General features: G+C 41.4%; 1 protein-coding gene across 1 annotated transcript in view; it reads right to left on the bottom strand.

Moving 5' to 3' along the window:
• Positions 1-754: 754 nt before the first annotated feature.
• Positions 755-14,279, bottom strand: part of LOC105200284 (dynein beta chain, ciliary) — a 29,402-nt gene continuing 15,877 nt past the window's right edge. The window contains 25 exon segments of the mRNA XM_039455165.1: positions 755-1,368; positions 1,517-1,665; positions 1,752-2,108; positions 2,176-2,390; positions 2,475-2,602; positions 2,809-3,110; positions 3,307-3,588; positions 3,771-4,071; positions 4,141-4,695; positions 4,982-5,451; positions 5,510-5,813; positions 5,894-6,063; positions 6,215-6,511; positions 6,613-6,875; positions 6,976-7,325; positions 7,431-7,695; positions 7,942-8,418; positions 8,597-8,958; positions 9,064-10,310; positions 10,313-11,477; positions 11,565-12,129; positions 12,203-12,731; positions 12,861-13,106; positions 13,756-13,785; positions 14,073-14,221. Of these exon segments, the coding sequence (XP_039311099.1) occupies positions 1,074-1,368; positions 1,517-1,665; positions 1,752-2,108; positions 2,176-2,390; positions 2,475-2,602; positions 2,809-3,110; positions 3,307-3,588; positions 3,771-4,071; positions 4,141-4,695; positions 4,982-5,451; positions 5,510-5,813; positions 5,894-6,063; positions 6,215-6,511; positions 6,613-6,875; positions 6,976-7,325; positions 7,431-7,695; positions 7,942-8,418; positions 8,597-8,958; positions 9,064-10,310; positions 10,313-11,477; positions 11,565-12,129; positions 12,203-12,731; positions 12,861-13,106; positions 13,756-13,785; positions 14,073-14,221 (9,473 nt within the window). The 3' untranslated portion in view covers positions 755-1,073.

Genomic DNA, 14,279 nt, shown 5'->3' on the forward strand with positions numbered 1-14,279 from the left:
AGATTTTGTAATCGCGTGAATATCTTTCAATTTCGATTGCTTTAAGGAAATTTTTTCAACTTGCGTACTCATTGTCAACATTAATCGTACGATACTAAATATTTTTCTTTATGAAAAGTACTCTAAAAAAAAAATCGATAATGAAGAAGTCAGGTGTTTTCTCGAGAGCTCTTCGCGCGTGATAAAATTTTTATTCTACGAGAGATATAGTTCAAAGGCTGCGTGGCACACATTGAAGTCGAAAATTTTATTTGTTCCGCTAACACGATGCAATTTTGATGCGCGCGACTTTATGGAGACCTTTGTGTTCTCCGCGCGGACACATCTTTTTCCTTTCTTTCTTCGTATCCCTATCTCGGGGGCTTGGCACTAAATTAAATTGACCGACACTTTGTAGCTGGATAGGCATCGGCTTTTGTTTACTCCGGGATACCAGTATTGATCTCCGACGTCTTCAGGGAGGGCCTCCCGGTTTCGACGAATGACGGATAATTTCTCCTTTTTCCCTGTCGCGGAAAACTGAACACGCCGGTTCGTGAAACGGGCCGGATACTCCTCGGAGACCTCGCGTCGTTTCTCCTCCTACGTTTTATTAACTCTCGGTCGATTAGTCCCCCACCTTCGATCGACCATTTGGGATTTGCCGTCGAATCGTTCTCTTCTTTATACCCCCGTAATTGCGGATCTGCGCGCGAAGCATCATCTCGTAAAGAACAAATTTATTTTCGACTCAAAAGTAATAATAATATCTAAATTATTGGTATATTTACAACGTTATATCTTTATTAGAATGTTAAAATATAATAAGAAGCATTTGCTATAAATAAATACGAACAATTATATTAATCTTAATTAATTAATTCTGACTAACATTTTTACAATCAATTCTTGTTACATGACAAAATAGTAAAGAGTACCATCATATCTACGTAACAAAGAATACTTGCAAAAATCTGACAAAGAAACGATCGAGGCTTATCTTCTTACGCAGGTACGACGATGATGTCAATGCATCTATTTTGATATTATTTAAGTAATCAACATCGACTAATTGCTAACGACAGTTATTCTATCTAGGTTTGTAGCAAGAGAGCAACGCCGGCCAACGTCCATTTAGCCGGTTTATCCTTAGTTTTTAAATTAAATGTCCATACATATGTCGGGCCACGCGTACGTGTTTTGTACACCGGGCACTCGTACATGTTTCTCAAATCCTGTTTGTCTTGCGTGATCGCGCGTACATTAATCACCGGCATCGCCGGGTATAATTCCTTGGGTCTGGAATCGACGATGATTCCCGTTTGGATGTCCCATCGCGCTCCTTCCATAAATATTCCGTGGACGTAGGCCCCGTCCCTCGGTGCTGACCTAACGCGAACAAATCGGAAAGGAAGTCACTCGTCGGCTCGATACACAAGACAAGTCGAGTTAACAGGCGATAACTATTCTGCTCTCGCGACCACCTAGATTATACCCGCGGAACTTCGACTTCCGTCCAATTATTCTTCCTACTCACGTGAATTCCTCCTTGTTCTTCTTGGTCACGTCGCACTGGAGGCACATTTTATCGAGCGGCAACTCGTGCCTTCTAGCTGTCGATTGCATGATGGCGGTGAGTAGCGATTGGGGATTGAAAAACCCGGCGAGCCACACCGATGCCGGTAACTGGAAGAGAATTAATTGTTCTATTACGTTAGCTCTGTCATAAGAACGTGTCGTCGTCGTCGTCGTCGTCGTCGTCGTATACACACAACGAAATCCGTGGACCATGTTTCCAGCTCTCTGATCCTCAGCAGCAAATCGACGAACCAACCGGTTAGACCCAATAAAGACGGATAAGCTCTGCTAGCCCACACCGGTGGAACTTGATCGAAGAATAACGCATTTTCCAGGTCTTCCATGTCCGACGTTATGGTGAGCTCGCCCTTAAGGCCCAGATCCAACTCCCGCAGCGATCGTTTAATTTCGGTCGTCAGGTAATTCATCCTCTCGCATTCTTGAAAGGCGACGATCACGTACGGTGTACGTTCCTCCACTTTTCCCATGATCTCCGTCATGTTGAACTCTTCGGGTAGCTTCTCTATTATTTCGTCCAATACTTGTTTTACCTGAGATAAATATAGCACGTGAGACATCTCATAATAAATCTATATGCAAACAAGTGCCTAATAACACCTTCTCCTCTCTGGTAACGGTTTGTCCTCCCGAGCCACCGGTGTCACGCGGTTGCATTTCAAAGACCGTTCGGAATAAATTTTCAGCTGTCATCGTTAAAAAACCGATTTCCGCGTTTGGATGTAGCCCATACAAATATGGCGATTCCGCTGGTATAGCTTCATCAATATATGTATGATAACCGACTAGGTCTGTATTAGGTGGCGCAGGAAAACCTGAAATGCAAGACGATCGCAGCATTAGCATGGCTCCTAATAATATATTATCCTTCATTAATATTAAACAGCCTATTAATTTACCTGGTGCTAGTTGCAATTCTCCGTCGATCAGATCAGGTTGCATTAATTCTTCGAGATAGGATACGCAAAGTCTTCTGTCCCAGTCATCCGTTATATGACCACCATACATAATTTCTCCGAAGAGATATCTTTTTAAGAATATTAATTATTAAATTCTTTCATTTACATATCTTACATTATAAAGGGGATAACTTCATTTTAAGTTAAATTATACATTTACGCGTGTAGCAATGCTTGATTGATTTTACTTAACTTTTAGTAAATTGTGCTCTTTGTTTAACTTATTTATCTTATTTATTATTGATCTTGATTAATAATTCAAGTATATATTAACCTTAAATCTTCCCAAGGTACCTTCGGACTGGCTTCCAAATAATTATAAAGTACACTGACACTGATGTTCAGATCTCCCACATTGAAGGGATATATTTTATTCCAACCTTGGGGTCCGAATTTACGACGTTCCGCAACGACTGCGTGAAAGTAACACAGAGAGAATAAAATCGTTTTGAACTCGGCTTCTTTAGAACACATTTCCAAAGTTTCTTGATTAAAATTGTCCAGAGCTTTATGCAAATTCGCTTGCATACCAGTGGGCGGTTCGTTTGTTATTTTAATCGATGATTCCAGAATACCCTAAAAATAATTATAAAACAATTACCGAATAAACAAATATTAGTGAAATTTATTGAATTAAAATTTCTTTCCCATTACGTGTAAATAATTTAAAAAATTTACAATTTATAAATTTCATAAAATATGAATAAAATTTTTCACTTGATTATTATCTTTATTTAAAAAATGTAAGACAGAAATGTAAGATTATTCTTACTTGAGGTATTATATGACCGGCTGCCGTACTAGCCGGTTCTGCGCTCATAAACATTCTGTAATCAGAATGAGAACCTTCCGCGGCCGTCTCCAATTTCTTTTCCAGCAGTGGAAGCCACTTTTTTACTAAATGTATATTTTGTAACACTACCCAATGACCATTTTTAGCCGCTACGTCAATAGCCTGCTCGGCCACCGTCTCTTGCCCTTGACCAAGAGACACATTATGAAAATTTTGATTATCTGACGTAAAGCCAAGACGACGACCTAGATCTTCCACATCCTCAACAGAAAAAACATCTTTTGATTTATCATCATTGTTTTTTCGTATTTCATATCAAAAGAAATTTAATAATCTGACTTTTATATTAATTTTTTAACGAATTCTAGAAAGTAAATATTTATGAAAAATTTTGCATTATTTATGAGAACAATAAAAGATAAAAAGAAATATTTTATAATCACCTTTAATGGATTTACTCCGGGCGACAGAATAAAGAAAATGGGAGTGCTCGGGCTAGTCTCCTCGAAAGATTTCGCGAACTCCACCGTTCTCGCCTCGATGTATCTCGCACCAAGCTTCTCCTCGATAAACGCTGCGATAGCATACGTCATCCTGTCCGGTCTCAGAGCTCTCAGCATGCACAGACGTTGTATAGCCGTCTTATTTTTCCACTCTTGGGGAAACTTCTCGCGCTCCGGACATTCGCACTCCACGAACTTTTTCCAGCGTTTGGCGGAACTCTCGATGTCCCGATCCAAATTCCTTCAAACAAGCGGGATAAGCAAGTGGCTACAGCGCGACAACGGGACAATAGTTTCTCATCGTGCGTACCGAAACTCTTCCCTCGTAGCGAGACTTCTTATCCCACCCCAACTGACGTTGGTGAGGAAATCGACCGGCGAGGTGACATGTGGCGTTATAGGGAATCTCAGGAGGAAGTCCAGCTCGCTAGCCGTGACTTCGTTTCTTACCAATAAGATTTGAAAAGCCATTTGCGAAGCGAAGATCAGCTTGTCGCACTCAAAGAGCCCCCTGCTGGTGTACATGAAGACTGAATGCGTGATGCACTCGATTAGATTCTGCACTCTTCCCGCAACGTCGGGCGCGGGATCGGCCTTTAAGATCGCCTTCTGAAAGACTACGCTGAAAGCTTTTAGCGAAAATTGATAGATAGGATTGATTGTATTTAGGTCATTCAGAATAAAGTATAGCAATGAGGCTCTCGCCGCTGCTGGCCGATATAATTCTCGAGCTGCGTCGATCTGTCGACTGGTACCGCGAGCTTCCGTAACTTTGGACTCGATCTCCGCGGCCGTACGCTTAGTAGTCTCTAAGTTCTCCACGAGAGATGTGTCTTCGAGGACATTGCTGCCGGCTGATGATAGTCTAAAATAATAATAATAAAATTAATAATTATATGCATTGCATATATTTGCCGCTGCATACGCTCATTTATTTCACAAACTCGCATATCACTGATTGTGAATTCATTGAAAAAAATATTTATATAAAGAGAAAATTTTGTTATAATATATTATTGTAATTTTACACAAAATTATTTCTTTTCGGAGAAGCAAACTTCTTTCTCGCGTGACGAATAAATTTTTTAATTTATATATGCGTACATATATAAATAACTTATAGCTCTTGAATTATAATGATGATCTTGTACCTTGAGAGAAGTGAATCTTCGAGACTGTTGAGAGTAATCTTGAAGTCATTCTGTTGCCGGGTAAGCTCCGCCTTCAGCTCCTCTAAATCCGGTCTCTCCGCCTTAACCACTTCCGCGAGCAATTGATCCTCCAAACCATCTCTCGTCACCGTGAAATTAATCAGCGTGGTTTGCGCTTGCATTTCCGGCTTGTAATGGGGATTAGCCAGCTTCGTGTGCAATAGCAATCTGAACATGGAATTGTATTCCACCTCTTTATCACCGATCTTAATGGCTCGACCCTTCTTGATTAAATTTCGGCCCAGTAGAGGATCCAGAACGGGATCTACAGTTTCCCCGATGTTCTCCAGCAGGACTGTAGATCCATTCGCTAATGATACCTCGATCACGTCCAAGTAACCACGTTGACCTAATCTAATCACTTTCAGTTCGTCTCCATACTTCTCCTTGATCCACTTTATACCCTGAAGCTGTAAAATTTTTTTATCGAACCTAATTCGGCTTTGTATAATCTCTTGCCGTATATACCTGTGGATCTATCATTAGCGGCCAACGATCGGAGTTGGTCAGTATCGTAGCGTTCTCCGTCGACATTTGATCGTTCGGCAATCCCTCGTTATTCCATTTGGCGATTTGCGTGTCGTCCGTTAGCAGCGAGAGAGGATCCAGACCTTCGGTAATTGGGACTATCGGTTCTATGCTGCGTATGAACGGCAGCCATTGCTTGCTTTGTAAATCCTGTCGGAATTGTTTTGTGAAACAACCCACGTAGGATATGAAAGCCGTCACCAACAGTACATCGCCGGGTAAAGTCGATGCTTGCTGCATGAAGCTACAAATATTTGCAATTGTTTTCTTTGTGATTTTCGTATAATGTTACAAGGTATTACATATTGTAAAAAAAATGCTCACTTGGCCACTGAATCGGCCCAACGAACGTTTTCGGACGCCAGACCGCCGACTAATCTGTTCGCTAACGCGATCGTTGAGTTGGTGGCGTCGGCTTCTTGCTGGCATTTCAATTTCTCGGATGTCGCTTGCTCGAAATCCGCCGTTAACTTCGCCAACTGTTCTTCCAAGGACTGAAAAAAAGAAATTGATTATCCGAATTACTTTAATATGTTAACGAAACATTGTGCGTGAAATGACGCATGTGCGCGGATCTGTGCTTTTTGAAATTCTATTGAAATATAGAATCACAGAGATTAATCTTTGATATTAATATTCACTTACAACCACTTTTCGTTTGATACCGCTAAGCTTGTCCTGAGCTGCAGCCAGCTCCGCGTTGGCATGCGCGAGCGCTTTCCGTTTCGGTTCTACGTCGCAAAAGACTTCATAGAACTTGATAATATTGATCACCCAGGCGCATAAGCCCGCCGCGGCAGCTGACTTAGATCTTACGAACTCAGGCTCGAATTCGGAGTCCTTGAGATACGGCTGTATCGCTTTAATCACCTCGGGATGTATATTCTCTTTGTCATAATTGATTAAAGCATCCAGAAAGGTATCCACTTTCGCCATCACGATCTTTACGGGGAAAAGAAAGAATATGACTTTCGATGCTTGTTGCTCAGATAGAATCACGAGAGAGATTCTCTCTCGAATTGTTCCAATCGATTTGATAATACCTTGGCGGCCTTCCAACTGCGATCTTTAGGTACTTTGCCACCTGGTGCCAAAAGGACCATGACTGCAGCAGTGACGTTTGTTACAGCGCCGGGAGGCGAGCCGAATGATTTTAATTCCGTTAGATTCGCCTTGTTCAGAGTATTTAGAGCTTCTTGCGCCGCGAGCAAAGCAGGCTCGGCTTTCATTAAGTCTGCCTCGCAGTCTTTTTGCTTCTTCGAAACTTCGTCGGCAATCACGGCCACTTTGGACTCCTCCTCATCCGCTATAGATTAAATAACGATTTTCAATTAAAGTATTTTTAAATACATATATATACAGAATTGTGTAAAATTTATTGTTATTGTATTATTAATGATACAGACCTATCGCCTTTTCTTTTTGGACTTTTTCCGTCTCGACGCCAACTATAGCAATTAAAGTGTCTGCAGCTTCGTTCTTCTGCTGTAATTCCACCTCTTGTACGGCTAACTTCTTCTTTAACTCATCCACTTGTACTGCCGTTGATCTCAACTTGTCCAAACCGTTTTCCAATCTAGCCACTCTGGCACGTAGTTCGGAAGTTTTTGTTTTTAACAACCTAGTATATAAACTTATTTGTTCCAGGAAAGACTTCGGAGTTGTATAATTGTAACGACGCTCGCTGCTCAGATAATGACGGCTTGCTATATTTACAGTGGTGTGCGCATGGGCCATAAATTTGGCAGCTGATTCTCTATTTAAAAAAATATATTCTTTTATTTCAAGTTATATATATATATATATTTATTTATTTATTTATTTATACTATTTCCGTTCGCATTTTAATACTATTTTGTACCTATAAGTTTCTGGCAGTTCTTCCAGTTCTTGCAAGAATCTTTTCGACACGGACATTAATGCCTCTTGAGGCCACTCATGAAACCAGTTTATCATTGTACAGTTTATAATCGCCGGAAATTTTCTGGATCTGACTCGCAGCGTCGAACCAACGGGAGAAAAACACAATACTATCCTGAGTTGTCGACGTACGCGATCGATGAAGAACTTCCAGCAATTTTCGCGTGTGTCCAGCATACCGGCGCCTTTCACCTCGTTACGAACGCCTAATCAGATAATAACGCTTGTATCTTTTTTTTTATTTTTTTTATGTAATTGTACGTGTAATTATGACTTTAGCAATTAATGGCAATAATATTAATAAAAATAAAAAAATAATAACGCTAACAGATAACAATAATAGAAATATTTGAAAGATATTAAATGAAAAAAAATATATATTTATAAAAATATGCGATTATTTTATCTACTTTAATGTGTCTAGAGTTTTTAATTAAAATTGCTTTTAAAACCTGCTATTATATTCTCCACCTCATCCTCGGCGAATAAATCGGGAACTTCCCCTGACGCGAGCATGTCATTAATAAGTACCAAGAATTGCTCGTTCGCTACTTGCGCGTCCGTCATCAGGAACATGATACCCAAATTCTTTAAACCGGCTTTCGAATACAGGGCGGCGAGTTCAAATTTCAGATCGGTTATGCCGTAACCCTTTTTCAGTTGAATTTGGAAAACCTCCAGTGAACTTATAAAGGCTGCTAATCGCGAAAGACTCTGCTTACCGGAACCACCCACACCTACTAAGAGCGCGCTGCCTCTAGGCGATTCTAGGATTCTATTTACGCGACATACGTGCATCATAGCATCCTCGAAGAGCACTAAATTCATGGCCGCTACCATATCATTATAGCTGACCATTGCTTCTGACAATAGCCGATGTAAAGTTGCCCAATCCTTGACGGGCATGTATTTCGGCTCTCCAACGCCTCCTAAATATTTTACAATATTTCAGTAATTTTCGAAAAATTAATTATTTTTATATTCGATAATATGATAATATGAAACATAAATGCTGATAGTTAGATTTTACAAAATTACAATTAGTTATTAATAATTTTGTAAAAATATTTGCAACAGAAAATTAGAAACAGAATAGAAAATAAGGACCTGCAAAATGACAAAAAATATTGGGCTTTTCTAAAATGGCGCTCTCGTCCACCTCCTCCACATTCTTTTTCAGAATATCGAGTTGTAGCTTTAAGAAACTTTCGATGTCTTTCTCATCCGTTAGTTTATCTCCGTAGACGCGTTGAGTTTCGTGCATCCAAAGTCTGATTAGATCCGCCGAGGACTGTAAGCACTCGTTGCCGCTGAACAATAGACCTTGAAAGCAGTTGGAAAGTTCGCGGAGATTGAAGATATAATGGAACTTTACGGCTGTCGGTAGAAACATTTGAGCGCAGCGATGATGTAGTTGAATGCTTGCTTGCACGATGTTCGGACACAATTCCGTGACACTTACGGGAAATCTAATTAGTATTATTAATTAATGATTATTATATAGTTACATTACTTGGTGAACGATTCAATTATTGCTAGTATATATAGAATTTTCTTATCCATTTTAATATTACCTGTGTTCTACATTCGCGAAATGCTGCGACAAAATAGAGGAGTATATTGTCGTCAAAGAATCCACGTTCGGAAAACTAACGGCAAATACAGCGAAATGTCTTTGCAATCTCGGATTAATTGTAAACGACCCGGCGGTTGGATTCATGCAGCTGACATATTGGCAATTGTGAATATCCTTCAGAGTTAATTTGGTTCGATCGTACCAATGACCGTAATCTAAGTGTTGTCTAATTAATGTGTGAGGCTGGACCGTGCCGTACGCATCCACTTCCGGCATATTCATGTCGTCGATGAAGTATACTAAAGTCTTGTTTCCTGGCGGGCCATAATTTCTGCCCGCTTTCTTCTCCAGTGATTTCTCCAGGATTTTCTGCAGCATCTCGGACGAGGTGTAGAAATTGAACGGTACATTGGCTACCGCGTAATTTTCAGGAAGCTGAAGAAGTTTCTCGGCGACCAGAACGGTCTTGCCACAACCAGCTGTGCCTATTAACATTATCGGATATTTCTCCGGCATTAACAAGTCGAGAAAATATTTTATTCTGATACACTCCGACGTGTAGACTAGAACGGCTTGTAATGGTATCTCCGGATCCAACTCGAACTTCGGGAGACGTTCCGTCCAGGAAAGGAAACTCTTCGTCTCGCTGTCGATGTAATAGTCGAAAACCGTCCCTTGCCCCGGAAATTTCACCTGCTTGAATTCGTTGGTCCACCATTTAGTGAACTCTACTCGGTAATCCACAGTTTGATCCTGAAACATGGAGGAGCCGAAGGCCCAGACGGCAGCGAACACGAAATAAAGTTCGTAATGCTCCTTATGAAAGTCGCCGGCCGTCAGCTCTGACGTTAAAAGACAATGGAGAAGTGTGCACAGCATCTCGACGTGCGCCATATCGGCTATAGGCGTGATTTTCTTGAATCTCGTTCGTAAAGTTTCGAGACAAGTGGGAATGTATTTGTCGAAGAGCATGACTAGATTCGACTTCTCGTTCGGTAAAGATCGCTTCTCGACCCAGCTCGTCACGTACGGATTCCATCCCAAATCTTGTGGGTTTATGTACAGGATACCGGCGCGCGAGACCGTGGCAGGTGTGGCGGTTCTCAGGTTCGAAATCTCAAAGAGTAATCTCATAGCTGGCGTAAGGGCGATTCGTTCGTTGCTGGCCAACGTCAGAACTTTGTTGTCGTCCATAACGGTATTCAGCGACTCGATCCACATCGGATCGATGTCGCCATCCAGAACGCGATGTCGCCATCCAGAACGATCCACTTTGGATTCTCGCCGCCCAGGTTGGCCTGCTCTCTCATTATCACCGAGAAGAGACCGTCCTTCCACTCTCGCGTCGCTGGATTGATTATACCGAAGAGCTCGTCGTTAGTCACAGCCTTGGGATTAAGATCGTTGTACACTGGCTTTCTTTTCATGTTGTGATACGTCTTGAACAGCGATTTCCAAACTTGGGTCTTTCCAGAACCAGCTATACCCACGATAAAAACGGAGTGCCTCACTTCTAATAGTTCCTCGAGTTGTACGACTTTGAGAATAAAGCCGTCTTCAGGTTGCAAGCTTAGATCGGCTGCCGCTTGCTTAACCATCTTCTCGAACTCAACGTCTCTTTTTCTGGGAACGTCCAATGCTGGGAATAAATCGGCTATCAGACCCATGAAAACCGGCAGATCATCCGACACCACTTTGGGAATATTAAAGTCTCTCAGAGCTCTCATTAGTACCTCTTCTTCTGGTCTGCCAGGATCGCCTCTTTTCAAGCTACCAGCAACTACCAAGACTGACTTTATCGCTCTTAAACCCCAGTCATAGTGATCCTGTTTGGATAACAACTCCTTACACAACGTGTATAACGTGATGAACTTCCTCGCGAGTACTCTTGCATCCTGAAATCCCTCCGCTACTAACATTATCTCGCATATCAGCTCGAAATCAGGTACGACCATAGCGCAGGGACGAAAAAGCGCCTTTAGATTCTCCGGCAATTCCGTACGACCGGCATAACCGGGATTCATAGTGATGAATATGCCAACGGTCGGCTCGAGAGCTATCGTCTCTCCCATGAAGTTGAATTTTTCCTTTTTATCTCTGATGGCGTCTTGAATCGATTTCACTTGCACGGCGACTACAGAGAGCACCTCAACAGTGATTCTGTTGAATTCATCGAAGCAACCCCATGCACCGGTTTGCGCCAGACCCTTATATATGTTACCGCAGGACTTGTAGTCCATCTGCTCAGAGCAGTTGAACACGTACACCATTATGCCAAGAGCCCTGCCGAGATCTTTCGTGGTCTCGGTTTTTCCGGTTCCAGCCGGTCCGGCTGGACCACCGCCCATGATGAGATGCAAAGATTGCGTCAGAGTTATGTAGCACCTGTCCGTTAACGGCGTTATGACCAATCTAGAAACAAACGAGCGTATATTACATCGACGATCAATAAAAACAAATACTCGTACTCATTATGTGAAACATAATGCCTGTTCTAACCTGGGAGTATTACCCAGATATTCGTGAGAATATTTGAACTGTGCGTCACAAATATTTGCGAAGCAATCTTTTTCCTTCTCGTCCCATCTGTGCCGCAGTTGACTCTGCCATTGAAAGGCCTGCGCGGTCTCCACCTTCGACTGCACCAGTTTCGTCACGACGTCTCTAGAATGAACGTCGATCGTACAGATGGTCATAACCTTCTGTCTCTCCTGCTTGGTCAGTTCTCCTATCAGAAGCGTGATCAAAGTGCTCAGCTGCGAAATCTGCTTCTTCAGATAGTCCTTGATCGAGTTATCGTAGCCCTCCTCGAGACGTGCGAACGCCATATTGACCTCGGTGGTCCACCAGATCTGCGTTCCGCAGAGAGACACCTGTGCCGGATAATCGAAAAGCCATTGCTCTCGTGGTTTTTCCTCGTACGTCACCACTGCTTCGCTGAAGTAATGGCGGATAGATACGCGCATGGCGCTCTGAAGACGATTCAACCAGCCTTCCACAGCTCCTTCGCAAATCATTTCGCAGTTCGCGAATTCCACGTACTCGCCGTCCTTAGCAAACATACCTGAAATATGACGGAAAATAAAATAATTAATATTTAGCGCAAAATGTTGTCCATGGTTAATTATTGTAATTACCCAGGACGCGCTTTAACGCGGTATTCTTAGTATCGAAATTTAGGCGCGCCATAGAATCGAATAACTTTGTCAAGTGTTTCGCTACTATTTCCGGTTGATTCCCATTCGAGAGTACGTCGAGCAGATCGCTAGAAGAGACGAAGTAGAATCGTGGAAAGGCGAGACGCTTCGTTTCGAGATACTCCGCCAAGGCCTTCTCACATAATACGAGCTCTTTTTGCAGAACATCCAAAGCGGTCACAAGACCGTCCTTATTCGTCGCCTCCACGACGTTCGGCGTTTTCGCCATCTCCTCCGTCATCTCCTTAAATTCCTTGTCGATGCGAACGAACCGCTCAGCGTCCACCGGCAACTGCCGTCGAATATCCTCGGACGACATGAAGATACTCTCGAGGTGCATCCAAGTACGTTGAACTTCGAACCAGACCGTCGTCACCTGATCGGCAATACTCAGTTTCTTTTGCCACGACGACACCTCCTCCAGGAAATGTGCGATAAATTTCGAAGTGATCAGATTTTGCAATTGTACCTGCAATTTTAGAAAGAATGTCATCTCTCTTAAATATCAAGATCAGAATGATATTTTTGTTGCTAATTGCAAACCTGTTGGACATGGATAAAATGCTTTAACTTCAAAGTTATGATATTAATTAAGTACCTGGTTCTCCTCTAAGGTTTCAATCAATTCTTCACTAGCTCTTATCAGAGTAGCTCCCGTGCGAGCATGAACTTCCCGCTCGAACTCCATTTTTGACCACGTCACCTTCAACTCTTTCATATATTTCTCCATGGACATTTCCTTAACTGCTTTATCAACGATATTCTTAACTTCCTCCTCGCATTCGTGGAGATTCAACTCGAGCAGATCGGCTAGAGTCGTTGATTCGTCCATTACGAAACGAACCTATGTGTAAAAAAATCGTCTGACGATGCAGCTACATTTGCTCGATAAAAAGGATTTATGTCGATTGTGTGATTTAAAATGTGTCGATTTACTTTACTTATACAATAATTTAGAGTGATGTAGGAAATTGCTAAATAACGTAAAATATGTGATGTTCGATTTATAGCAAATTTATTAAAGAATCGTACATTGATTTATACAATGAATGAATGAGGAACTTACATAATGAAAGAATACGAATTATAAATAGGTGAGTTATCTGATTTCTAGCGATTTCAATGCTAAATGTGGCTATTCTAACTCTGAATTTATCATCTAATGCGAAATTCATATCAAAATCATTAGACACATCCAGCATTAAGTAAGCCTATAGATATAATAATAATAGCTTTATAAATTTGGCGAATAATAAAATTCTAAAATCCTAACTTTATATTAATTAGCGTGTCACATGCTGCGTTCTAGCCATGCTTATAAAATATAATTTATAAGAGTCGAATGTAACAGTGCGCACTTATCAAGAACTAAAGTTGTGCCAAGGTTGATTTTATCAAAAATTTGTGATTTTAACTATTAAAAATATAATGATTATATAATGAGAATATAATTGGAAAGGTCAACGTGTAATGCGTATGTACAGCGGACTTACGGTCATTTCTGGAGTCATGTTGCCCAATTTCTGTAACACCGATAGCGTATATATACAGCGGTGCAACTAAGTCTAGTATGATCTGATGTGATTACGCACAATCGCATTATGGGATTGTTATATACAATTTCGCAGGATCATTTCAAACGTAATGATCGCAGCATCGTTAAAAAAAATGTCAAGATATAAAATGGGTAGGGCGTTGAATGAATTTATATCTTCCTTCAGCTAAGGACATCAAGTATATCTTCTAATTTGCATGAGTTTGTACCGTAGGGAAATGAATTAAACATCCGCTCTGCAATTTCCAGCGATACCTTAGTACTATTCATCAGCTGTCGCCAGTGCCTCTCCCGAATAGCTGGATTTTGCAATTCTCCTACGGCACGCAGCGACGTAAGCATATTCTTCACCGTCGCTTCCAACGATACATAAGTGTCCCATGGCCTCATTTCTTTGTCCAGTGCTACTGAACAAATACATCTGGTGTGAAATTGAAATTTTATATCGACACGTTAAACGCC

This window comes from Solenopsis invicta, chromosome 11, assembly GCF_016802725.1.
Source record: "Solenopsis invicta isolate M01_SB chromosome 11, UNIL_Sinv_3.0, whole genome shotgun sequence".
In the NCBI taxonomy this organism is placed as follows: Eukaryota; Metazoa; Arthropoda; class Insecta; order Hymenoptera; family Formicidae; genus Solenopsis; species Solenopsis invicta.